The sequence below is a fragment of the Herpailurus yagouaroundi genome, unplaced genomic scaffold, assembly GCF_014898765.1.
Source record: "Herpailurus yagouaroundi ecotype Mexico unplaced genomic scaffold, PumYag 142, whole genome shotgun sequence".
Taxonomy (NCBI): domain Eukaryota; kingdom Metazoa; phylum Chordata; class Mammalia; order Carnivora; family Felidae; genus Herpailurus; species Herpailurus yagouaroundi.
Genome location: NW_024412397.1, coordinates 53,515,219 through 53,540,074, shown reverse-complemented (window position 1 = coordinate 53,540,074; position 24,856 = coordinate 53,515,219). Strand labels below are relative to the sequence as shown.

Here is a 24,856-nt window from a genome sequence, read left to right as displayed (position 1 = left end):
AATTCTATGAAGGCCGAGAGGTGAGGAAACTGTAGAAGAAAAGTTTGAAGCCAGCAAAAGTTGGTTCATGAGGTTTAAGAAGCCATCTCCGTAACATCAAAGTGCATGGTGAAATAGCAAGTGATGAAGTAGAAGCTGTATCCAGAAGATCTAGCTAAGGTCATTACTGAAGGTGGCTACACTAAACAAATTTTCAATGTAGATGAAACAGCCTTCTATTGGAAGAAGATGTCATCTAGGACTTTCAGTGCAAAAGACAGGCTGACTCTCTTTTTAGGGACTACTATAGCTGGTGACTTTAAGTTGAAGCCAGTGCTCATTTACCCTTCTGAAAATACTAGGGCCCTTAAGAATTATGCTAAATTTACTCTGCATGTGCTCTCTAAGTGGAGCAACAAAGTCTGGATGACAGTACATCTGTTTACAACATGGCTCACTGAATCTCTTCAACCCACTCTTGAGATTTACTCACCGGAAGAAAAGATTCCTTTCAAAATAGGGCTTATAAATAATGCACCTTGTTGCCCAAGAGCTCTGATGGAGATGTACAGTCAGATGAATGTTGTTTTCATGCCTGCTAACACAAAATCCATTTGGAAGCTTATGGATCAAGGAGTAATTTTGACTTTCAAGTCTTATCATTGAAGAAATACATTTCATAGGGTTATTGCTTCCACAGACAGTGATGCCTCTGATGGATCTGGGCACAAAGTCAATGGAAAATCTTCTGGAAAAGATTGACTATTCTAGATGTCTCTAAGAACATTTGTGATTCATGGAAAGAGGTCAAAATGTCAACATTACTGGGAGTTTGGAAGAAGTTGATTCCAACTCTAAAAGATGACTTCGAGGGGTTCCAGACTTCAGTGGAGGAAGTAACTGCAGATGTGATGGAAATAGCAAGAGAACTAAAAGTGGATCCTGAAGATGTGACCCAGTTGTTGCAATCTCATAACAGAACTTTAAAGGGTGAGGGTTTGCTTATGATGAATGAGGGGTGCTTCTGAAGGATGAGCAAAGAAAGTAGTTCCTTCAGGTGGAAGCTACTCTTGGTGAAGATGCTGTGAATTGTTGAAGTGACAACAAAGACCCTAGAATATTCCATAAACTTGGTAAAGCAGCAGCAGAGTTTGAGAGGATTCACTCCAATCTGGAAAGAAGTTCTACTGTGGGTAAAATGCTATCAAACAGCATTCATGCTACAGAGAAATTGATGTCCATGAAAGGAAGAATCCATTGATGTGGCAAACTTCATTGTTGTCTTATTTTAAGAAATTGCCATAGCTGCTTCAACCTTTAGCAACCACCACCCTTATGAGTCAACACCCGTCAACATGGAGGCCAGACCCTTCGTCTGCAAAAAGAATATGACTTGCTGAAAGTTGAGATAATAGTTAGCATGTTTTAGCAATAAGGTGTTTTTTAATTAAGATATGTACATTATTTTTAAAGACATAATGCTCTTGAGCACTTAATAGACTGTGTCCGGTTTACAAAATATAGCTTACAGCCCTTGCCTTCAAATAATTCCCTTTATTATAAAGATAACTTGCTTTATTCTGGTGGTCTAGAACCCAACCCACAATATTTCTGTGGTATGCTGTAGTTTTCTTCTCTGGAAGCTCAATTTTTTTTTAGTAGTTTTTATGTCTCTGAACATTGTCATTTTTTGCTTTACATTTTAGGACATATGAATATGGTTATGATAAGTGCCTTATTATCCTTTTTTTTGCTCTTGTTCTCAATCTTTTAAATGGGCTACAAGTAAATCTATTCATACATTTCTACTGTTTGTATCATCTGTATTATTCCTATGTGTGATTATTCCAACATTATGTTGTGTTTTCCTTCTTTATATACCTGATAATTTTTTTAAGTTTTTTTTTTTATTTGTGTTTTTTGAGAGAGACAGAGTGGGGGAGGGGCAAAGAGAAAGAGACAGAGAATCCCAAGCAGGCTCCCCACTACCATCACAGAGCCTGACATGGAACTCCCAACTTACAAGCTGTGAGATCATAACCTGAGCTGAAAACAAGAGTCAGATGCTAAACTGACTGAGCCACCCAGGCACCCCTATACCTGGTAATTTAAAAAAAATTTTTTTTTTCAACGTTTATTTATTTTTGGGACAGAGAGAGACAGAGCATGAACGGGGGAGGGGCAGAGAGAGAGGGAGACACAGAATCAGAAACAGGCTCCAGGCTCTGAGCCATCAGCCCGGAGCCCGATGCGGGGCTCGAACTCACGGACCGCGAGATCGTGACCTGGCTGAAGTCGGACGCTCAACCGACTGCGCCACCCAGGCGCCCCTACCTGGTAATTTTAAATTTTATTGTAAGATGTTTCAATTGTAGCTTATTGGGTACTAAATATTTTCATTTTCCTATAAATAATCATTTTTTAAAAAAATTTCAAAATGTTTATTATTGAGAGAGAGAAAGAGAGCTCATGAGCAGGGTAGGGGTAGAGAGAGAGGGAGACAGAGGATCTGAAGCAGGCTCTGTGCTGAAGCAGAGAGCCCAGTGTGGGGCTCAAACTCTTGAACTGAGAGATCATGCCCTGAGCTGAAGTCACACGCTTAACGACTGAGCCACCTGGGCACCCCATCATATTCCTATAAATATTCCTGAACTTTGTCTTGGACAAAGTTACTTTGAAACTGGCTGATCCTTTTGTGATTTTCCTTTTCCTTTTTTTTTTTTTCTCTTTTTAAAAAATTTATTTATTTTTTAATTTACACCCAAGTTAGTTAGCATATAGTGCAACAATAATTTCAGGAGCAGATTCCTTAATGCCCGTTACCCATTTAGCCCATGCCCCCTCCCACAACTCCTCTAGCAACCCTCTGTTTGTTCTCCATATTTAAGAATCTTATGTCTTGTCCCCCTCCTTCTTTTTATATTCTTTTTCATTTCACTTCCCATATGGTCATCTGGTTTGTATCTTAAATTCTTCATAGGAGTAAAGTCATATGATACTTGTCTTTCTATGAGTGACTAATTTCACTTAGCATAATATCCTCAGTTTCATCCACGTAGTTACAAATGGCAAGATTTCATTCTTTTGGATTGCTGAGTAATACACCATTATATATATATACCACATCATCTTTATCCATTCATCCATTGATGGACATTTGGGCTCTTTCCATTCTTTGGCTATTGTTGATAGTGCTGCTATAAACATTGGGGTGCATGTGCTCCTTCAAAACAGCACATGTGTATCCCTTGGATAGATACCTAGTAGTGCAGTTGCTGGGTTATAGGGTAGTTATATTTATAATTTTTTGAGGAACCTCCATACTGTTTTCCAGAGTGGCTGCACCAGTTTGCATTCCCACCAGCTGTGCAAAAAGACCCTCTTTCTCCACATCCTTGCTAACATCTGTTGTTGCCTGAGTTGAGTTGTTAATGTTAGCCATTCTGACAGGTGTGAGTTGGTATCTCATTGTGGTTTTGATTTGTATTTCCCTGATGACGAGTGATGTTGAGCATTTTGTTTCGTGTGTCAGTTGGCCATCTTGATGTCTTCTTTGGAGAAGTCTTTTGCCCATTCATGTCTTTTGCCCGTTTCTTCACTGGATTATTTGTTTCTTGGGTGTTGAGTTTGATGAGTTCTTTATAGATTTTGGATCCTAACCCTTTATCTGATATGTCATTTGCAAATATGTTCTCCCATTCCATTGGCTGCCTTTCAGTTTTGTTGATTGTTTCCTTGCTGTGCAGAAGCTTTTTATTTTGATGAGGTCCCAATAGTTCATTTTTGCTTTTGTTTCCCTTGCTTCTGCAGACATGTTGAGTAAGAAGTTGCTTTGGCCAAGGTCAAAGAGGTTTTTGCCTGCTTTTTGCTCTAGGATTTTGATGGCTTCCTGTCTTACATTTAGGTCTTTAATCCATTTTGAGTTTGTTTTTGTGTGTGGTGTAAGAAAATGGTCCAGGTTCATTTTTCTGCATGTTGCTCTCCAGTTTGCCCAGCACCATTTGCTGAAGAGAGTGTCTTTATTCTGTTGGGTATTCTTTCCTGCTTTGTCAAAGATTAGTTGGCCATATGTTTGTGGGTCCATTTCTGGGTTCTCTATTCCATTCCATTGATTTGAGTGTCTGTTTTTGTGCCAGTACCATACTGTCTTGATGATTATAGCTTTGTAATACATCTTGAAGTCCGGGATTGTGATGCCTCCAGCTTTGGTTTTCTTTTTCAGGATTGCTTTGGCTATTCAGGGTCTTTTCTGGTTACATACAAATTTTAGGATTGTTTATTCTAACTCTTTAAGGAATGCTGGTGTTATTTTGACAGGGATTACATTGAATATGTAGATTGCTTTGGGTAGTATTGACATTTTAACAATATTTGTTCTTCCTATCCAGGAGCATGGAATCTTTTTCCATTTTTTTGTGTCTTCTTCAATTTCTTTCATAAGCTTTGTATAGTTTTCAGTGTCTAGATTTTTCCCTCTTTGGTTAGATTTATTCCTAGGTATTTTATGGTTTTCGGTGCAATTGTAAATGGGATCTATTCCTTGATTTCTCCTTCTGTTGCTTCATTATTGGTGTATAGGAACGCAACCGATTTCTGTGCATTGATTTTATATCCTGCAACTTTGCTGTATTCATGAATCAGTTCTAGCAGTTTTTGATGGAATATTTTGGGTTTAGCATCATGTTATGTTTGAAGAATGAAAGTTTGACCTCCTCCTGGCCGATTTGGATGCCTTTTATCTCTTTGTGTTGTCTGATTGCAGAGGCTAAGACTTCCAATTCTATGTTGAATTAACAATGGTGAGAGTGGACATCCCTGTGTTCTTCCTGACCTTAGGGGCTAAGCTCTCAGTTTTTCCCCATTGAGGATGATATTAGCAGTGGGTCTTTCATATATGGCTTTTATGATCTTGAGGTTTGATCCTTCTATTCCTACTTTCTTGAGGGTTTTTCATCAACAAAGGATACTGGATTTTGTCAAATGCTTTCTCTGCATCTATTGGGGTGATTGTGTGGTTCTTTTCTTTTATTGATGTAATGTACCACATTGATGGCTTTGTGGATATTGAACCAGTCCTGTATCCTAGGTATAAATCCCACTTGGTCGTGGTGAATAATTCTTTTAATGTATTGTTGTATCCGGTTGGCTAGTATCTTGTTGAGGATTTTTGCATCCATGTTCATGTGGGAAAGTGGTCTGTAGTTCTCCTTTTTAGTGGGGTCTTTGTCTGGCTTTGGAATCAAGGTAATGCTGGCTTCATAGAAAGAGTTTGGAAGTTTTCCTTCCATTTCTGTTTTTTGGAACAGCTTCAAGAGAATAGGTGTTAACTCTTCTTTAAATGTTGGGTAGAATTCCCATGGAAAGCCATCTGGGCCTGGACTCTTGTTTTTTGGGAGATTTTTGATTACTAATTCGATTTCTTTACTGGTTATGGGTCTGTTCAAATTTTCTATTTCTTCCTATTGCGGCTTTAATAGTTTATATATTTCTAGGAGTTGTCTATTTCTTCCAGATTGCCCATTTTATTGGCATATAAGTGCTCATAATATTCTCTTGTTATTGTTTGTATTTCTTCTGTGTTGATTTTGATCTCTCCTCTTTCATTCTTGATTTTATTTTTTTGGCCATATCTTTTTTCTTTTTGATCAAACTGGCTAGGGGTTTATGAATTTTAATTCTTTCACAACCAGCTTCTGGTTTCATTGATCTGTTCTACTGTTTTTTTTTTTTTTGTTTTTTTTGGGGGGGGGTTTGATAGCATTGATTTCTGCTTTAATCTTTATTATTTCCTGTCTTCTGCTGGTTTTGGGCTTTTTTTTTTTTATTTATATATGAGATTTATTGTCAAATTGGTTTCCATACAACACCCAGTGCTCATCCCAAAAGGTGCCCTCCTCAATACCCATCACCCACCCTCTCCTCCTTCCCACCCCCCATCAACCCTCAGTTTGCTCTCAGTTCTCAACAGTCTCTTATGCTTTGGCTCTCTCCCACTCTAACCTCTTTTTTTTTTTTTTTCCTTCCCCTCCCCCATGGGTTCCTGTTCAGTTTCTCAGGATCCACATAAGAGTGAAACCATATGGTATCTGTCTTTCTCTGTATGGCTTATTTCACTTAGCATCACACTCTCCAGTTCCATCCACGTTGCTACAGAAGGCCATATTTCATTTTTTCTCATTGCCACGTAGTATTCCATAGTGTATATAAACCACAATTTCTTTATCCATTCATCAGTTGATGGACATTTAGGCTCTTTCCATAATTTGGCTATTGTTGAGAGTGCGGCTATGAACATTGGGGTACAAGTGCCCCTATGCATCAGTACTCCTGTGTCCCTTGGGTAAATTCCTAGCAGTGCTATTGCTGGGTCATAGGGTAGGTCTATTTTTAATTTTCTGAGGAACCTCCACACTGCTTTCCAGAGCGGCTGCACCAATTTGCATTCCCACCAACAGTGCAAGAGGGTTCCCGTTTCTCCACATCCTCTCCAGCATCTATAGTCTCCTGATTTGTTCATTTTGGCCACTCTGACTGGCGTGAGGTGATACCTGAGTGTGGTTTTGATTTGTATTTCCCTGATAAGGAGCGACGCTGAACATCTTTTCATGTGCCTGTTGGCCATCCAGATGTCTTCTTTTTTTCAACGTTTATTTATTTTTGGGACAGAGAGAGACAGAGCATGAACGGGGGAGGAGCAGAGAGAGAGGGAGACACAGAATCGGAAACAGGCTCCAGGCTATGAGCCATCAGCCCAGAGCCTGATGCGGGGCTCGAACTCACGGACCGCGAGATTGTGACCTGGCTGAAGTCGGACTCTTAACCGACTGCGCCACCCAGGCGCCCCCGGATGTCTTCTTTAGAGAAGTGTCTATTCATGTTTTCTGCCCATTTCTTCACTGGGTTATTTGCTTTTCGGGTGTGGAGTTTGGTGAGCTCTTTATAGATTTTGGAGACTAGCCCTTTGTCCGATATGTCATTTGCAAATATCTTTTCCCATTCCGTTGGTTGCCTTTTAGTTTTGTTGGTTGTTTCCTTTGCTGTGCAGAAGCTTTTTATCTTCATAAGGTCCCAGTAATTCACTTTTGCTTTTAATTCCCTTGCCTTTGGGGATGTGTCGAGTAAGAGATTGCTACGGCTGAGGTCAGAGAGGTCTTTTCCTGCTTTCTCCTCTAAGGTTTTGATGGTTTCCTGTCTCACATTCAGGTCCTTGATCCATTTTGAGTTTATTTTTGTGAATGGTGTGAGAAAGTGGTCTAGTTTCAACCTTCTGCATGTTGCTGTCCAGTTCTCCCAGCACCATTTGTTAAAGAGACTGTCTTTTTTCCATTGGATGTTCTTTCCTGCTTTGTCAAAGATGAGTTGGCCATACGTTTGTGGGTCTAGTTCTGGGGTTTCTCTTCTATTCCATTGGTCTATGTGTCTGTTTTTGTGCCAATACCATGCTGTCTTGATGATTACAGCTTTGCGGTAGAGGCTAAAGTCTGGGATTGTGATGCCTCCTGCTTTGGTCGTCTTCTTCAAAATTACTTTGGCTATTCGGGGCCTTTTGTGGTTCCATATGAATTTTAGGATTGCTTGTTCTAGTTTCGAGAAGAATGCTGGTGCAATTTTGATTGGGATTGCATTGAATGTGTAGATAGCTTTGGGTAGTATTGACATTTTGACAATATTTATTCTTCCAATCCATGAGCAGGGAATGTCTTTCCATTTCTTTAAATCTTCTTCAATTACCTTCATAAGCTTTCTATAGTTTTCAGCATACAGATCCTTTACATCTTTGGTTAGATTCATTCCTAGGTATTTTATGCTTCTTGGTGCAATTGTGAATGGGATCAGTTTCTTTATTTGTCTTTCTGTTGCTTCATTGTTAGTGTATAAGAATGCAACTGATTTCTGTACATTGATTTTGTATCCTGCAACTTTGCTGAATTCATGGATCAGTTCTAGCAGACTTTTGGTGGAGTCTATCGGATTTGCCATGTATAATATCATGTCATCTGCAAAAAGCGAAAGCTTGACTTCATCTTTGCCAATTTTGATGCCTTTGATTTCCTTTTGTTGTCTGATTGCTGATGCTAGAACTTCCAGCACTATGTTAAACAACAGCGGTGAGAGTGGGCATCCCTGTCGTGTTCCTGATCTCAGGGAAAAAGCTCTCAGTTTTTCCCCGTTGAGGATGATGTTAGCTGTGGGCTTTTCATAAATGGCTTTTATGATCTTTAAGTATGTTCCTTCTATCCCGACTTTCTCAAGGGTTTTTATTAAGAAAGGGTGCTGGATTTTGTCAAAGGCCTTTTCTGCATCGATTGACAGGATCATATGGTTCTTCTCTTTTTTTTTGTTAATGTGATGTATCACGTTGATTGATTTGCGAATGTTGAACCAGCCCTGCATCCCAGGAATGAATCCCACTTGATCATGGTGAATAATTCTTTTTATGTGCCGTTGAATTCGATTTGCTAGTATCTTATGGAGAATTTTGGCATCCATATTCATCAGGGATATTGGCCTGTAGTTCTCTTTTTTTACTGGGTCTCTGTCTGGTTTAGGAATCAAAGTAATACTGGCTTCATAGAATGAGTCTGGAAGTTTTCCTTCCCTTTCTATTTCTTGGAATAGCTTGAGAAGGATAGGTATTATCTCTGCTTTAAACGTCTGGTAGAACTCCCCTGGGAAGCCATCTGGTCCTGGACTCTTATTTGTTGGGACATTTTTGATAACCGATTCAATTTCTTCGCTGGTGATGGGTCTGTTCAAGCTTTCTATTTCCTCCTGATTGAGTTTTGGAAGAGTGTGGGTGTTCAGGAATTTGTCCATTTCTTCCAGGTTGTCCAATTTGTTGGCATATAATTTTTCATAGTATTCCCTGATAATTGTTTGTATCTCTGAGGGATTGGTTGTAATCATTCCATTTTCATTCATGATTTTATCTATTTGGGTCATCTCCCTTTTCTTTTTGAGAAGCCTGGCTAGAGGTTTGTCAATTTTGTTTATTTTTTCAAAAAACCAACTCTTGGTTTCGTTGATCTGCTCTACAGTTTTTTTAGATTCTATATTGTTTATTTCTGCTCTGATCTTTATTATTTCTCTTCTGCTGGGTTTAGGCTGCCTTTGCTGTTCTGCTTCTATTTCCTTTAGGTGTGCTGTTAGATTTTGTATTTGGGATTTTTCTTGTTTCTTGAGATAGGCCTGGATTGCAATGTATTTTCCTCTCAGGACTGCCTTCGCTGCGTCCCAAAGCGTTTGGATTGTTGTATTTTCATTTTCGTTTGTTTCCATATATTTTTTAATTTCTTCTCGAATTGCCTGGTTGACCCACTCATTCGTTAGTAGGGTGTTCTTTAACCTCCATGCTTTGGGAGGTTTTCCAGACTTTTTTCTGTGGTTGATTTCAAGCTTCATAGCATTGTGGTCTGAAAGTATGCATGGTATGATTTCAATTCTTGTAAACTTATGAAGGGCTGTTCTGTGACCCAGTATATGATCTATCTTGGAGAATGTTCCATGTGCACTCGAGAAGAAAGTATATTCTGTTGCTTTGGGATGCAGAGTTCTAAATATATCTGTCAAGTCCATCTGATCCAATGTCTCATTCAGGGCCCTTGTTTCTTTATTGACCGTGTGTCTAGATGATCTATCCATTTCTGTAAGTGGAGTGTTAAAGTCCCCTGCAATTACCACATTCTTATCAATAAGGTTGCTTATGTTTATGAGTAATTGTTTTATATATTTGGGCGCTCCGGTATTCGGCGCATAGACATTTATAATTGTTAGCTCTTCCTGATGGATAGACCCTGTCACTATTATATCATGTCCTTCTTCATCTCTTGTTACAGCCTTTAATTTAAAGTCTAGTTTGTCTGATATAAGTATGGCTACTCCAGCTTTCTTTTGGCTTCCAGTAGCATGATAAATAGTTCTCCATCCCCTCACTCTCAATCTAAAGGTGTCCTCAGGTCTAAAATGAGTCTCTTGTAGACAGCAAATAGATGGGTCTTGTTTTTTTATCCATTCTGATACCCTATGTCTTTTGGTTGGCGCATTTAATCCATTTACATTCAGTGTTATTATAGAAAGATATGGGTTTAGAGTCATTGTGATGTCTGTATGTTTTATGCTTGTAGTGATGTCTCTGGTACTTTGTCTCACAGGGTCCCCCTTAGGATCTCTTGTAGGGCTGGTTTAGTGGTTACAAATTCCTTCAGTTTTTGTTTGTTTGGGAAGACCTTTATCTCTCCTTCTATTCTAAATGACAGACTTGCTGGATAAAGGATTCTCGGCTGCATATTGTTTCTGTCTAGCACACTGAAAATCTCGTGCCAATTCTTTCTGGCCTGCCAAGTTTCAAAAGAGAGATCAGTCACGAGTCTTATAGGTCTCCCTTTATATGTGAGGGCACGTTTACCCCTTGCTGCTTTCAGAATTTTCTCTTTTTATCCTTGTATTTTGCCAGTTTCACTATGATATGTCGTGCAGAAGATCGATTCAAGTTACGTCTGAAGGGAGTTCTCTGTGCCTCTTGGATTTCAGTGCCTTTTTCCTTCCCCACTTCAGGGAAGTTCTCAGCTATTATTTCTTCAAGTACCCCTTCAGCACCTTTCCCTCTCTCTTCCTCCTCTGGGATACCAATTATGCGTATATTATTTCTTTTTAGTGTATCACTTAGTTCTCTAATTTTCCCCTCATACTCCTGGATTTTTTTATCTCTCTTTTTCTCAGCTTCCTCTTTTTCCATAACTTTATCTTCTAGTTCACCTATTCTCTCCTCTGCCTCTTCAATCTGAGCCGTGGTGGTTTCCATTTTGTTATGCATTTCGTTTAAAGCGTTTTTCAGCTCCTCGTGACTGTTCCTTAGTCCCTTGATCTCTGTAGCAAGAGATTCTCTGCTGTCAGCTATACTGTTTTCAAGCCCAGCGATTAATTTTATGACTATTATTCTGAATTCACTTTCTGTTATATTATTTAAATCCTTTTTGATCAGCTCATTAGCTGTTGTTATTTCCTGGAGATTCTTCTGAGGGGAATTCTTCCGCTTGGTCATTTTGGATAGTCCCTGGCGTGGTGAGGACCTGCAGGGCACTTCCCCTGTGCTGTGGTGTATAACTGGAGTTGGTGGGCGGAGCTGCAGTCAGACCTGATGTCTGCCCCCAGCCCACCGCTGTGTCCACAGTCAGACTGGTGTTTGCCTTCTCTTCCCCTCTGCTAGGGGCAGGATTCACTGTGGGGTGGGGTGGCCTGTCTGGGCTACTTGCACACTGCCAGGCTTGTGATGCTGGGGATCTGGTGTCTTAGCTGGGGTGGGTAGGGTGGGTAGGCAAGGTGCACAGGGGCAGGAGGGGCAGGCTTAGCTTGCTTCTCCTTAGGTGATCCACTTCAGGAGGGGCCCTGTGGCAGCAGGAGGGAGTCAGATCCGCTGCCGGAGGTTTGGCTCTGCAGAAGCGCAGAGTTGGGTGTTTACGCGGAGCAAGCAAGTTCCCTGCCAGGAACTGGTTCTCTTTGGGATTTTGGCTGGGGGATGGGCGGGGGAGATGGCGCTGGCGAGCGCCTTTGTTCCCCACCAAACTGAGCTCTGTCGTCAGGGGGCTCAGCAGCTCTCCTTCCCTTTGTCCTCCAGCCTTCCCGTGTTCTGAGCAGAGCTGTTAACTTATGACCTCCCAGACGCTAAGTCGCGCTTGCTGTCAGAACACAGTCCGTCAGGCCCCTCCGCTTTTTGCAAGCCAGACTCGGGGGCTCTGCTTGGCCGGCGAGCCGCCCCACCGCCCCGGCTCCCTCCCGCCAGTCCGTGGAGCGCGCACCGCCTCACCGCCCTTCCTACCCTCTTCCGTGGGCCTCTCGTCTGCGCTTGGCTCCGGCGACTCCGTTCTGCTAATCCTCTGGTGGTTTTCTGGGTTATTTAGGCAGGTGTAGGTGGAATCTAAGTGATCAGCAGGACGCGCGGTGAGCCCAGCGTCCTCCTACACCGCCATCTTCCCTCCTGCTTTTGGGTTTTATTTGCTGTTCTTTTCCAGCTCCCTAAGGTGTAAGGTTAGGTTGTGTATCTGAGACCTTCCTTCTTTACGAAGGCCTGGATTGCTGTATACTTCCTTCTTATGACCACCTTTGCTGCATTCCAGAGGTTTTTGGCTGTGGTATTATAATTTTCATTAGCTTCCATGTACTTTTTAATTTCCTCTTTAACTTCTTGGTTAGCCCATTCATTCTTTAGTAGGATGTTCTTGAGTCTCCACATGTTTGTTACCTTTCCAAATTTTTTCTTGTGGTTGATTTAGAGTTTAATAGCATTGTGGTATGAAAATATGCATGGTATGATCTCCATCTTTTTGTACTTACTTAGGGCTGATATGTGTCCCAGTATGTGATCTATTCTGGAGAATGTTCCATGTGCACTGGAGAAGAACGTATATTCTGCTGCTTTAGGATGAATGTTCTGAATCTATCTTTTAAGTCCATCTGGTCTAGTATTTCATTCAAAGCCATTGTTTCCTTGTTGATTTTCTGTTTAGGTTATGTGTCCATAGCTGTGAATGGGGTGTTGAAGTCACCTAGTATTATGGTATTATTATCAATGAGTTTCTTTATGTTTGTGATTAATTGATTTATATATTTGGGTGCCCCCACATTTGGAGCTTAAATGTTTACAATTGTTAGATCTTCTTGGTGGATAGACCCCTTAATTGTGATATAATGCCCTTCTGGATCTCTTGATACAGTCTTTATTTTAATGTCTAGATTGTCGGATATAAGTATGGCTACTCTGGCTTTTGTTTTTTGACCATTAGCATCATAGATGGTTCTCCATCCCCTTACTTTCGATCTGAAGCTGTCTTTAGGTCTACAGTGGGTCTATTGTAAACAGCATATAGATGGATCTTATTCTGTTACCCTATGTCTTTTGATGGGAGCGTTTAGAGTGAGTACTGAAAGATACGAATTTATTGCCATTATGTTGCCTGTAGAGTTGGAGTTTCTGATAGTGTTCTCTGGTCCTTTCTAGTCATTGCTGCTTTTGTTTTGTTTTGTTTTGTTTTTGTTTTGTTTTTTTTGGTCTTTTCTCCCCTCAGAGAGTCCCCCTTAAAATTTCTTGCAGGGCTGGTTTAGTGGTCAGGAACTCCTTTAATTTTTGTTTGGGAAACTTTTTATCTCTCCTTCTGTTTTGAATGACATCCTTGCTGGATAAAGAATTCTTGGCTGCATATTTTTCTGATTCAGCACATTGAATATATCCTGCCACTCCTTTCTGGCCTGCCAAATTTCTGTGGATAGGTCTGCTGCAAACCTCATCTGTCTTCCCATGTAGGTTTAGGACTTTTTTCCCTTGCTGCTCTCATGATTTCCTCCTTGCCTGAGTATTTTGTCAATTTGACTATGATATGCCTTGTTGATGGTCAGTTTTTGTTGAATCTAAAGGGGGTCCTCTGTGCTTCCTGGATTTTGATGTCTGTGTCTTTCCCCAGGTTAGGAAAGTTTTCTGCTATGATTTGCTCATATAACCCTTCTACCCCTATTTCTCTCTTCCTCTTCTGTGACCCCTATCATTCTGATGTTGTTCCTTTTTTAATGAGTGACTAATTTCTCTAATTCTTAAATCGTGGTCTTTTGCCTTAATCTCCCTTTTTTTTCCTGCTTCATTATTCTCTGTACGTTTGTCCTCGCTGATTCTCTGTTCTGCCTCATCCATCCTTGCCGCCACAGCATACATCTGTGATTGCAGCTCAGTTATAGCATTTTTAATTTCATTCTGACTATTTTTTACTTCTTTTATCTCTGCAGAAAGGGATTCTAATCTATTTTCAACCCCAGCTAGTATTCTTATTATTGTGATTCTAAATTCTGGTTCACACATCTTGCTTGTACTGTGTTGATTAAGTCCCTGGCTGTCATTTCTTCCTATTCTTTCTTTTGGGGTGAATTCCTTTGTTTCATCATTTTGAAGGAAGAAAAGAAATTAATACGGTAAAAAAAATAAAATTAAAAAATTAAATCAGCACAAAAAAATTGAATAAGTGATGCTAGATCCTAGGTGTGTTTTGGTCCGTTTGTTGAAAGGAGCTTGGTATAGTAGAGAAAAAAGGGAAAGATATGAAAAGAAAGAAAAGGAAAAAATAAGAAAAGAAAAACAGAAAAGTAAAATGGTTGAAAATTTGAAAAAGTGAATACACTAAAATATAATAAAATGAAATAATGGAAGTAAAATAGAATGTAAAAAATTTACAGAAAAGTGAAAAATATTATAAAAAATTAAAAAATATTTTTAATAAAAATGGAAAATAAAAATAAACTTCTTCTGTTTCTGTATTCAAGAATAAGAAAAGAAAAAGAAAAAAATTGAATAGATGGACCAGGGAACAGGCTGAAGATAATTGAAATTACATCAGTTTCCCCTAGAAGTCAAACTATGAAGCACTTTATAGTCTGTAACTAAGCAGGTGGAGAGACTTGTATTCCTGTAGCACGAGGTTGGCCAAGTTGGGCGGGGTTTAGTGTAACGGCTCCATTCTCCATTAGATGTCGCTGCTTAGCTTACTGGGGTGGATTGTTGTGGTGCATGTAGGTGTGTATGCGCATGTGTGTGAGGGCTGAGTATGGTGTCACCCAGCTACCCAGACTCTAGTATCAGAACTCTGTGCTCTCCCTGACTGGCAATCGAGCACCGCTCCTTTGTCTCCGGTTCTATCCACTCCCCACTTTTACATTCCATGACCAAGCCATTAGGCTGCCAGGTGGCACCTCCCTCCTGAGGTTTTCCCAGGTGTGGCTGTATTTCCCAACTCCTCACTTCTGAGGGACTGTGACTTTGACCCATTCTGACCCTCTGGCGGAGCATCTCACTGAGCAATGGCCAGGTGCTCGGCTGCCCCCAGGAACATTCGTGGGACCCTGCTGCTGCTGATTCCCAAAGACTGTGGCTGGGTGCCAGCCCGCCCCAGAAAAAGTTCATGTGATTGTATAGCAGCAGCATTTCAGGGATTATGGTAAATTACAACACACATCTGGCACCAGACTTCCCCCTTAAAGTTCTTGTTCTAGCACCAGCCAATGTGGTCATTCTCAGGTCCACTGGGATCTTTGCCTATGGGGTGACCACACATCCTGCACCAAATGTCCTCATAGCAGGGGAACCGTCTCTCCCTGTGTGGCCTGAGGACCCCTTGGATCTCGTTCTCTGTTCCTGGGGATTCGCTGTTCCTATCACAGCAGCTCTGGGTAATGAGCTGTGGAGTTTCAGACTCTGTGCTCCCTCTGTTTATAGAGTCTTAGTGGAATTTAAACCCTCTCCTTTCTCCTTTCCCCCACTTTTTTTTTTTCAGTCCCTTGCGTACTCTTTCTTTTCTCTCCAGCTGCTTTTGGGGGTTGGTGGATGCTTTCCTGTGCTCTCCCCCTGTCTCTATCCTGTCTCCACAAGCAAAAACAGCTCCCTACCCTCCGCTGTTTCTCTCTCCCCCAGTTCACCTCTCCATGCTATGTACCTGCCGAGTTCTGTGGTTCAGATTGTTCAGATTGTTGTGTTAACCCTCACATCAGTTTTCTAGGTGTGCAGTATGGTTTAGTGTTGATCTGGCTGCATTTCAGGGATGAGAGGCCCCCAAAAAACTTCCAGGCTGTTCCGCCATCTTGGCACCCTGTGATTTTCTTAAACAAAGGTTTTGAAGCTTGCTCTAAGCTTTTTTGGTTAGAACCAGAGCAGCCTTTATTTTAGAGCTATTTTTCTCCCCAACATTGAGGCAATACCCTTTTGAGTAGTCTAACTGTTGCTTTGTTAATTAGGAGATTTTCCATTCTGGCTGTTGGGAGCATTGTTCCCAGCTCTCTATGAGCTCTGTGTATTGTTTCCTATGATCATTTCACATCTATTTCTTTCCCTGGCCTTGGGTAGACTTAAGTGGACCCTTCTGCAGCTTATAAGAACTCTCTGTGTAGTCTCCTCTTTGGTATCCTGCCTGGCAAATTCTAGCTGCTTTGACCTTTCCAGACCTTTCCAGCCCCATCTTCCCAAGTCAACTCATGGACTCTGAATGGGTCTCCTTCTCTGTGCTGCTGCCTGGAAACTCTCAAGGTAGTAAGCTGGAGAAATCATTTTGTTTCTCCTTTTTTTTAGGGACCACTGTTCTTCATTACTTGACATCCATCTAAGGTCTGAAAGCCTTTTTAATAAATTACACATTTTATACATTTGTAAAAAGTAATTTCAGATGAAAAGTGAAATCTGACTTCTGGTACTCCATCTTGTCCAGAAGTGGAACTTAGATTTCAATTTTATAATTATTGTAGTTATATTTTCGCAGAACTGTGTTTTTATGTTCATTTAACAGTTTCTTTTTTTTTTATTAAAAAAATTTTTTTTAATCTTTATTTCTTGAGAGAGAGAGACAGAGTGTGATTGGGGGGAGGGGCAGAGAGAGAAGGAGACACAGAATCCAAAGCAGGCTCCAGGCTCCAAGCTGTTAGCACAGAGCTCAATGCGGGCCTTGAACTTAGAAACTGCCAGATCATGACCTGAGCTGAAGTCGGACACTGAACCGACTGAGCCACCCAGGTGCCCCAACAGTTGCTTTTTTCTTTACAATTTAAGTACTATATTAGAGTTAAAAGGTATGTTTATTTTAAAAGTGGATCACTAAAGAAACAATATTATATGCGATTTAAACTTAGTTTGCTTTACAGATTAGAAATTCTGCTTTCTTTTGGAAACATGCATGTTATCAAATTCACCCTTGTTTTGTTTTTTTTCAAATTCATCTTAATACCTTTTTTTTTTTTTTTTTTTTGGGGGGGGGGGGGAGTAGGGAAGGGCAGAGGAATAGAGATAATTTTGATCGGCTCTATGCTCAGCCAGAGCCCAACCTGGGGCTCAATCCCATGACCCTGAGGTCATGACCTGAGCTGAAATCAAGAGTTGGATGCTTGACTGAGCCACCCAGGCACCCTTCGTTTTAATACATTTTTAAGAATGTGTTTTTTTAATGTGTATTATTTAACTGTAAGTGAATTTATGAGGTTTGTTTCATTCCACATTTAAGAAACAGTACTTCAAAGGTATACTCACATAGTTTTATTTTTACATTGTATGTTAAAATTATTTTAGTGTAAGCTTTAAAAATATTGATTTCATCCATAAGTTCAAATACTCAAAACATAGTAGGAATTTCATTATTTAGGTAATTGTTTTAACGTTAATGACTTTTTAATATACTGTAACAAATTTTTCTTACAGATCAGGGGACTGATTTTGGATGGCTCTTCGGAGTTAATCCAAGAAGGCCTCAAAAGTGGCTTTCTTCATCCACTTTCTGAAAAATGGAACAAGTGTAGTGAGCCCATTACTTTACCACTTGATACCTGCAATTTGTCAGAATTATGTGCAATGGCAAAGCATTTGCCTTTTTTGAATGAAATGGAACTGCAGGCATTACAATTGACGGAAGAGGATACGTCTGTTACAGAACAGGATTTATTTTCACGGATTGTTGAAAACAACTCTAGCTTTACAAAAATCATTACGTTAATGGGACAGAAATACCTGGTGCCACCAAAAAGCAGTTTTCTTTTGTCTGACATTTCTTGCATGCATCCACTTCTGAACTGTAAGTAATTATGCTATTAGAAAAATACAATTTTTCTGTGGCATTAAAAGTCAAGAGCTAGTCTGAATGCTGAATGAGGGTCAACATTTTATGAGGATAGGGTAAACACTTCATTTTCTCTGTGTAATTTTTGTTTAAAAATTTTAAAAGTGCTGAGTTTGGGTTTAAAAAATTAAAAAAAAATTAAAAAATAAGAATTATGAACAAAGCATCAAAAAGTAATTAGTCCCCATGAGAGCAAACACAGTTGCTGCTCTGTACTTTGGAATTCAGGATACATTTGGTTTTGGCCAAACAATTTTACTTAAAATTTAAAAAAAAAATTAAAAAATTTTTTTTGGAGAGAGAGTGTGGGTAGGAGAGGGTCACAGAGAGAGGGAGACGCAGAATCCAAAGCAGGCTCCAGGCTCTGAGCTGTGAGCACAGAGACCAACGTGGGCTTGAACCTACAAACCATGAGATCATGACCAGAGCTGAAGTCAGATGCTTAACCACCTGAGCCACCTAGACACCCCTAAACAATTTTATTTAACTTTTCTTTATAGCAAATTAGAAACACTTCAGATATGAATATTTACACCATAACCTTTTAGGTTACATATTAAGCTAATGTTCACATTTATTGTCTAAAATTTTTTGAAATATTTTCCTGTATAATGTTAACACAATTTAAAGATTGAAGTCCACAGCTGAATTTGGATTTAGATTCTGAAGCTTAACTGTTAGTCTTTGGGCTAATAAAAAGAGCCTTGGTTTCCTAGTTTATAAAATGGATATGATAATAACCTACTTCTGAAAGTCATTTTGAGGATTAAGTGAATTAATATGCATCAATTGCTTATGTCAGGGACTTATATGTATTTAATAAATTGTTACTATTATAATCTAAGAGATGAGGTAGGAAAGAAATATTTAAATTTGCTATTTATTGTTATTTGGGCATTTAATAGCAACATTTTAAGGTATTAATTGACATAGTTCATTAAGGAAAAGCTTCTTTTAATTGCTATCAAGCCATGTTACATATGAGTGGTTATTCATGTCAGATTCTTCAGGGTAGATGACAGGATAATAAATTAATGGGAAATTATGCTATTTTGAATGCTGTTTTCCATTCTTTTTGATATTTGTTACTCTAATAGTTTGAAAACTGTTACTTCCTCATTTTAATTTGCACTGTTTTGATTATGTATGAAATTCTAGATTTACCAAAATATAGCTATGTTTATAAAAGCTATGTTTATAAAAGGACAGCTCTTCCTTACAGTAAAATTCCAATTAATAAATGTGGGTAGACTGATAGAACTAGAAAGTTTCTATCTGGCAAACACCATAGTAATTGGATGTCAAAGTGGTAGGTGAAAAGATGAGACATGGGATATTTGCATGGTCTGAAAATATCTCCTTACATGATATTTATTAATTACAAAGGGAAAACTGGAGAAACTTGGTAGACAGCACTTTAACCAAGTGATTAGAGTTAGTATTACCAATAATGAGACATTTTGACATCTCTTATTTCCTGATTAGTTTGGTAATACTCTTGCCAAAAATTAATAACTAAATTTAATCATGAGGAAGTACCAAACCCAAATTAGGAGACATTCTATAAGATAACTGGCCAGTAGCCTTCAAAGTGTCGGTAATAAATGATAAAAAAAGACGAACTTTTCCAGAGTGGAAGAGATTGAGGACACATGGCAACTAGATGCAATGTGTGATCCTGGTTTGGATCCTGGGCCAGAAAAAGGCAATTATAGACAATTGGGGAAGTTATATTATGGTGGGCATATCAGGTTTAAGATAAATTATTTCAAAAGAAAGTTTAAAAAAAGTAAAGCAAGAAACCCAAAAAACCCCAAAAAACTAACCCCTCCTACATTTGAAAGGACCATATTAACATGGCTACAAAGATTTATAGGGCATTTACAGATGATTGGTATCTAGCTAAGTGAGCTGTAGTTATTTTCAGGTGGTCTTTGAATACATAGCAATAGGTGAAATTATGTTAAAATTCTAGTTGTACTAAATTATAAGGGAAATTTAATTTTTCTATGTTAAATTATTCTATTTGAATAAATGCTACAAATCCTTTTGTTGCATTCCATTATATTTGTATCTGTAGTAAATGCACTTTTAATATTTATTTATTTATTTTTTAATGTTTATTTTTGAGAGAGACACACACAGAGTGTGAGTGGGGGAGGGGCAGAGAGAGAGGGAGACACAGGATCTGAAGCACGTTCCAGGCTCCAAACTGTCAGCACAGAGCCTGACGTGGGGTGGCTCGAACTCACATAATGTGAGATCATGACCTGAGCTGAAGTCAGACATTTAACTGACTGAGCCACCCAGGCACCCCATTGCACTTTAGTTTTTAAAGTGATCATCTATGGAAGGTATTTTCTGAAATACATTGTGTGTTTGTTTTCAGGTAGGAAAACATATGATGTAATTGTGATAGATCCACCATGGCAGAACAAATCAGTTAAAAGGAGTAACAGGTAAGAATAAATAAATTACTTATTAGATGTGGTTTCTAAAAGATATTGTTCTTTGTAAATTCTAGTTACATATGCCAAAAGCATTATTTTGAGATAAAGTTTGTCTGAAACTACTAAAATATTTTCATTTAAATTTTGTTTATTTTTAAAAATATTTATGTGTCTATGTACATATGTTTGTATGTATTTATTTAGAGGGCACACGTGAGCCTGGGAGGGACAGAGGGAGAGGGAGAGGGAGAGAGAGAATCTTATGTAGGCTCCAGGCCCAGTGTGGTGGCTCAACTCAGGGCTTGAGCCAAAATCAAGAGTCAGATGCTTAACCAACTGAGCCACCCAAGTGCCCCTTTTCACTTAAATTTTTAATTTCCCTAAATAGGTAATTCTCTTGGATTAGAACTATGTATAGGTAAAATAAAAGTGTCACAAGTGATATGCTTATTAATGACTGAGGTTACTGACTGAACCAGTTCAGGGATATTTCTTCTATAACACCAAATGGCAACATTTTTGCCTTCTTTGATATCAAATTTTTAACTTTGGAAATATGTACCAAAATATGGGCATACCTTGTTTTATTGTGCTTCACTTTGTTGTGCTTTGCAGTTATTGCCTTTTTTTTTTTAAATTGAAGGTTTTTGGCAACCCTGCATTCAGCAAGTCTTTAGCATCATTTTTCCAATAGTATTTGCTCATTTTGTGTCTCTCTGTCACATTTTGCCATATCTCAGACTTCTTCATTATATTTGTTATGGTGATCTGTGATCAGTGATTAACTCACTGAAAACTCAGATGATGGTTACATTTTTAGCAATGAAATATGTATGTTGTTTTTTAAGAAATATTGCTGTTGCATACTTAGTTGATGAGTGTAGTATAAGCATAACCCAAAATTAATTTGACTCACGTTTTTAAAGTGATATTGGCTTTGTTGTGGTGGTCTGGAACTGAACCTGCAGTATCTCTGAGGTATGCTTGTATAGTTTTCCTCAGTAGCTGCTATGAATGAATTTGTCTACCCTATCTTTAACTTTTTTACTTTGTCAGCTTTTTTGTATGTCATCTCTTAGAGTAATCAGTTTAATTACTAAGAGGATATTTCCTTTTTTTTTTTAATGTTTATTTTTGAGAGAGGGAGGGGGAGGGGCAGAGATGGGGGGAGGGGCAGAGAGAGAGGGAGACAGAATCTGAAGCAGGCTCCAAGCTCTGAGTGGTCAGCACAGGTCCCCATGAAGGGCTTGAACTCACAGACCACGAGATCATGACCTGAGCCAAAGTTGAACATGTAACCGACTGAGCCAGCCAAGCGCCTCTCCTTTTTCTTTTTTTTAATTTATTTTGAGGGGGGGGAGGAGCAGAGAGAGAGAGAGACAAAGAGAATCCCGAGCAGGCTCCATGCTGTCAGCACAGAGCCCAGTGCAGAGCTCCATCTCACAAACTGTAAGGCACCACCTGAGCCAAACTGAAGAGTCTGCTTAATGGACTGAGCCACCCAGGTGCCTCGAGGACATTTCCTTTCAATAGTTTTTTTTTTAAACTTTAAGTTTTCCTCTCTTATACTAGTGAATATCTTCAGTTATATTTCCTCTGAATGTTCAGGTCTAGACTTGAACACTTCCTATTACCTTGACTTCAACTTCATGTGAAATTTCTTTATCTCCACAATTATCTCCAGTTTTCTTGTCGTTTTTTGTTTATGAGCTGGGATATTTTTCTCTTAAAGCTGCAAGAATCATACAGAGTATTCTTGTATCCTCTATGTGTGTGTTTGTATGTAGATATCTATACATAATTTTTTCTAAGCCATTTGAAAATAAATTATTTAAGAGAAAAAGTTATTCTGAAATATTTCATTCTATATTTCCTAAAAACAAAGAAATTCTCACATGTAATCATAATGCAATTGTCAAAATAGGTAATTAACATTGATATAGTACTGTTATTGATATAGCACTAGTATCTCATATATAGACCTTATTCAGGTTATCAGTTATCCCGGAAATTTTTGGCAAAATGAAATCCTGGATCATGCCTTATATTCAGTTGTCATGTCTCTTTAGTATCCTTTAATTTGGAAGTTCCTGAGTCTTTTCTCAGGAACTTTTCTCAGGTGTTTCAGGAAATTGACATTTAAAAAATTTTTTTATTTTTTATGTTTATTTTTGAGAGAGAGAGACAGAGCATGAGCAGGGGAGAGACAGAAAGAGAGGGAGACACAGAATCTGAAGCAGGCTCCAGGCTCTGAGCTGTCAGCACAGAGCCTGATTTGAGACTGGAGCTCATGAACCGTGAGACCATGACCTGAGCTGAAGTTTGATGCTTAACCCAAGTGAGCTATCCAGGCATCCTGGCAATTGACATTTTTGAAAGTAGCAATAAAAAAGTAATACAGCATCCATTGATGAGTCTTGCCCAAATCACTTATTTTTAAGGTAGTTGCTAAATTGATTGTACATGTATGGGCTCATTTTTGGGCTCTCTATTCTGTTTTGTTGATGTATGTGTGTTTCTTTGTACCATTATCGTACATTTAATATACTTTGAAATCAGCACGATCTTCCTGCTTTGTTCTTAAGACCACTTTTGCTATTTAGGGCTTTTGTAGTTCCATACAAATTTTAGGATTCTTTGTTCTAGTTGTTAAAAATGCCATTGGTATTTTGATAGGGGTTGCGTTAAATCTGTAGATTGCTTTGTGTAGTGTGGACATTCTCACGATACTAATTCTTCGAGTCCATGAGCACAGTGTATAGTTCCATTTATTTGTCTTGTCTTCAGTTTTTTCCATCTATGTCTTACACTTTTCAAGAGTACAGGTCTTTCACTTCTTTGGTTAAATTTTTTCCTAGGTATTTTATTCTTTTTGGTGCAATTGTAAATGGGATTGTTTTCTTAACTTCTCTTTCTGATAGCTCATTATTAGTGTACATAAATGAAATGGGTTAGATTTCTGTATGTTCATTTGGTATTGTGAGATTTTCCTGAATTATTTTTTTAGTTTTAATAGTTTTTCAGTGGAGCCTTATGATTTTCTATAGATGATTATTATGTCATCTGCAAGTAGTGATAGTTCTACTTATTCTTTTTCAATTTGGATGCCTTTAATTTTTTTTTTTTTCTTACCTAATTGATGTGGCTAGGATTTCCAGTACTATGCTGAATAAGTGGTGAGAATGGGTATCCTTGTCTTGCTCCTAATCTTGGAGGAAATGCTTTCAGCTTTTCACCACTCAGTATGATTTTAGCTGAGAGTTTATCACATATGGCCTTTATTATACTTGGTGTGTTCTTTCTGTATCCACTTTTTTAGGGTTTTTATCATAAATGGATGTTGTATATGTCAATGCTTTTTTTGCATCTATTGAGGTGATCATATTTTATCTTTAATTTTGTTAATGTGGTACATTATATTGGTAAAGTCCACTGGGTCATTGTGTATGATCCTTTTAACATGTTGATTTTGATTTACTAATATTTCGAAGAGGATTTTTGCATCTGTGTTTATTGGGGATATTGGCCTGTAATTTTCTTTTTTAGTGGTATCTTTGTCTGATTCTGGCATTGGGGTTCTGCTGGCCTTGTAAAATGAGTTTAGAAGAATTTCTTCCTCTTCAATTTTTTGGAATAATTTGAGAAGAATAGTTACTAACTCCTCTTTAAATGTTTAGTAGATATCATATATGAAGCAATCTGGTCTTGGACTTTTGTTTTCTGGGAATTTTTAAATTACTGATCCAATTTCATTACTTGTAATTGGTATATTCAGATGTTCTATTTCTCTGTGATTCAATCTTGTAAGGTTGTGTGTTTCCAGGAACTTATGCATTTCTTCAATGTTTTCCATTTTGTTGGCACATAATTCTTTTTAGTACTCTTCTGTGATACATAGTCTCCTACGTATTTCTGTGGTTTCAGTTGTAACTTCTCTTTCATTTTTGATTTTATTCATGTGAGCCCTTTCTTTTTTCTTGATGAGTCTGACTAGGGTTTTTCAATTTTAACTTTTTAAAGAACCAGATTTTAGTTTCATTGATTTCTTCCTCCTCCTCCTCCTCCTCCTGCTCTTCTTCTTCTTGTTCTTCTTCTTCTTCTTGTTCTTCTTCTTTTTTAGTTTCTATTTCAGTTATGCCACTATAATCTTTTTTTTTTTTTTTTTTAATTTCCACTCTAAACTTTGTTATTTCCTTTTTTCTACTAACTTTAGGCTTTGTTCTTATTTTTCTAGTTTAGGTTATATTGTTTATTTGGGATTTTTCTTCTTTCTTCTTTTTCTTTTTTCTGCTACAAGCTGTTTTATTGCCCCTTCTTTCTACATCTCATGTCAGCTCTTGCTCGTGGCCTGGGACCAGCCTGAGTATCACTACCCAGCAGGCCAACCATACAGACTATCCACAACTTCCCTTCCTTTCTGGAAAGCAAGAACCCTCATTTATGCCCCCACATGCCAGCTTCAAGAGGTCTGACACACAGCTGTCACAGTGTCCTTTTGGGAAAACAGTTTATTCTCCCTAGCCTCAACTGAAAGCCCCTTTTCATTTTAGTACATGTTTACTCCAAATTACAGAATTCTCAGTTATCAATAAGTATAGTAATTTGGTTTCCTAATTATTAGACCTGTAAACTTAAAAATTCTTCCTTCCCAAACACCCAAGTACCCTACAGCCAAACCTCAGGGATTTTTCTTGTTTCCTTAGGTAGGTTTGTATCACTATGAACGTCTCTCTTAGAACTGCTTTTGCTGCAATTTTGGAAAGTTGCAAAAAGACGGAAAAGTGTTTCCATTTTCTTTTC

At 38.6% G+C, this 24,856-nt stretch overlaps 1 protein-coding gene across 2 annotated transcripts in view; it reads left to right on the top strand.

Moving 5' to 3' along the window:
• The window catches only part of METTL4 (methyltransferase 4, N6-adenosine), a 58,458-nt gene that overhangs the window by 11,754 nt on the left and 21,848 nt on the right, over positions 1-24,856 (top strand). For both annotated transcript variants that reach the window (XM_040479282.1, XM_040479283.1), the window contains exons 4-5: positions 17,192-17,561; positions 19,996-20,065. In XM_040479282.1, coding sequence (XP_040335216.1) covers positions 17,192-17,561; positions 19,996-20,065 — 440 coding nt within the window. The remainder of the gene's footprint in view (positions 1-17,191; positions 17,562-19,995; positions 20,066-24,856) is intronic.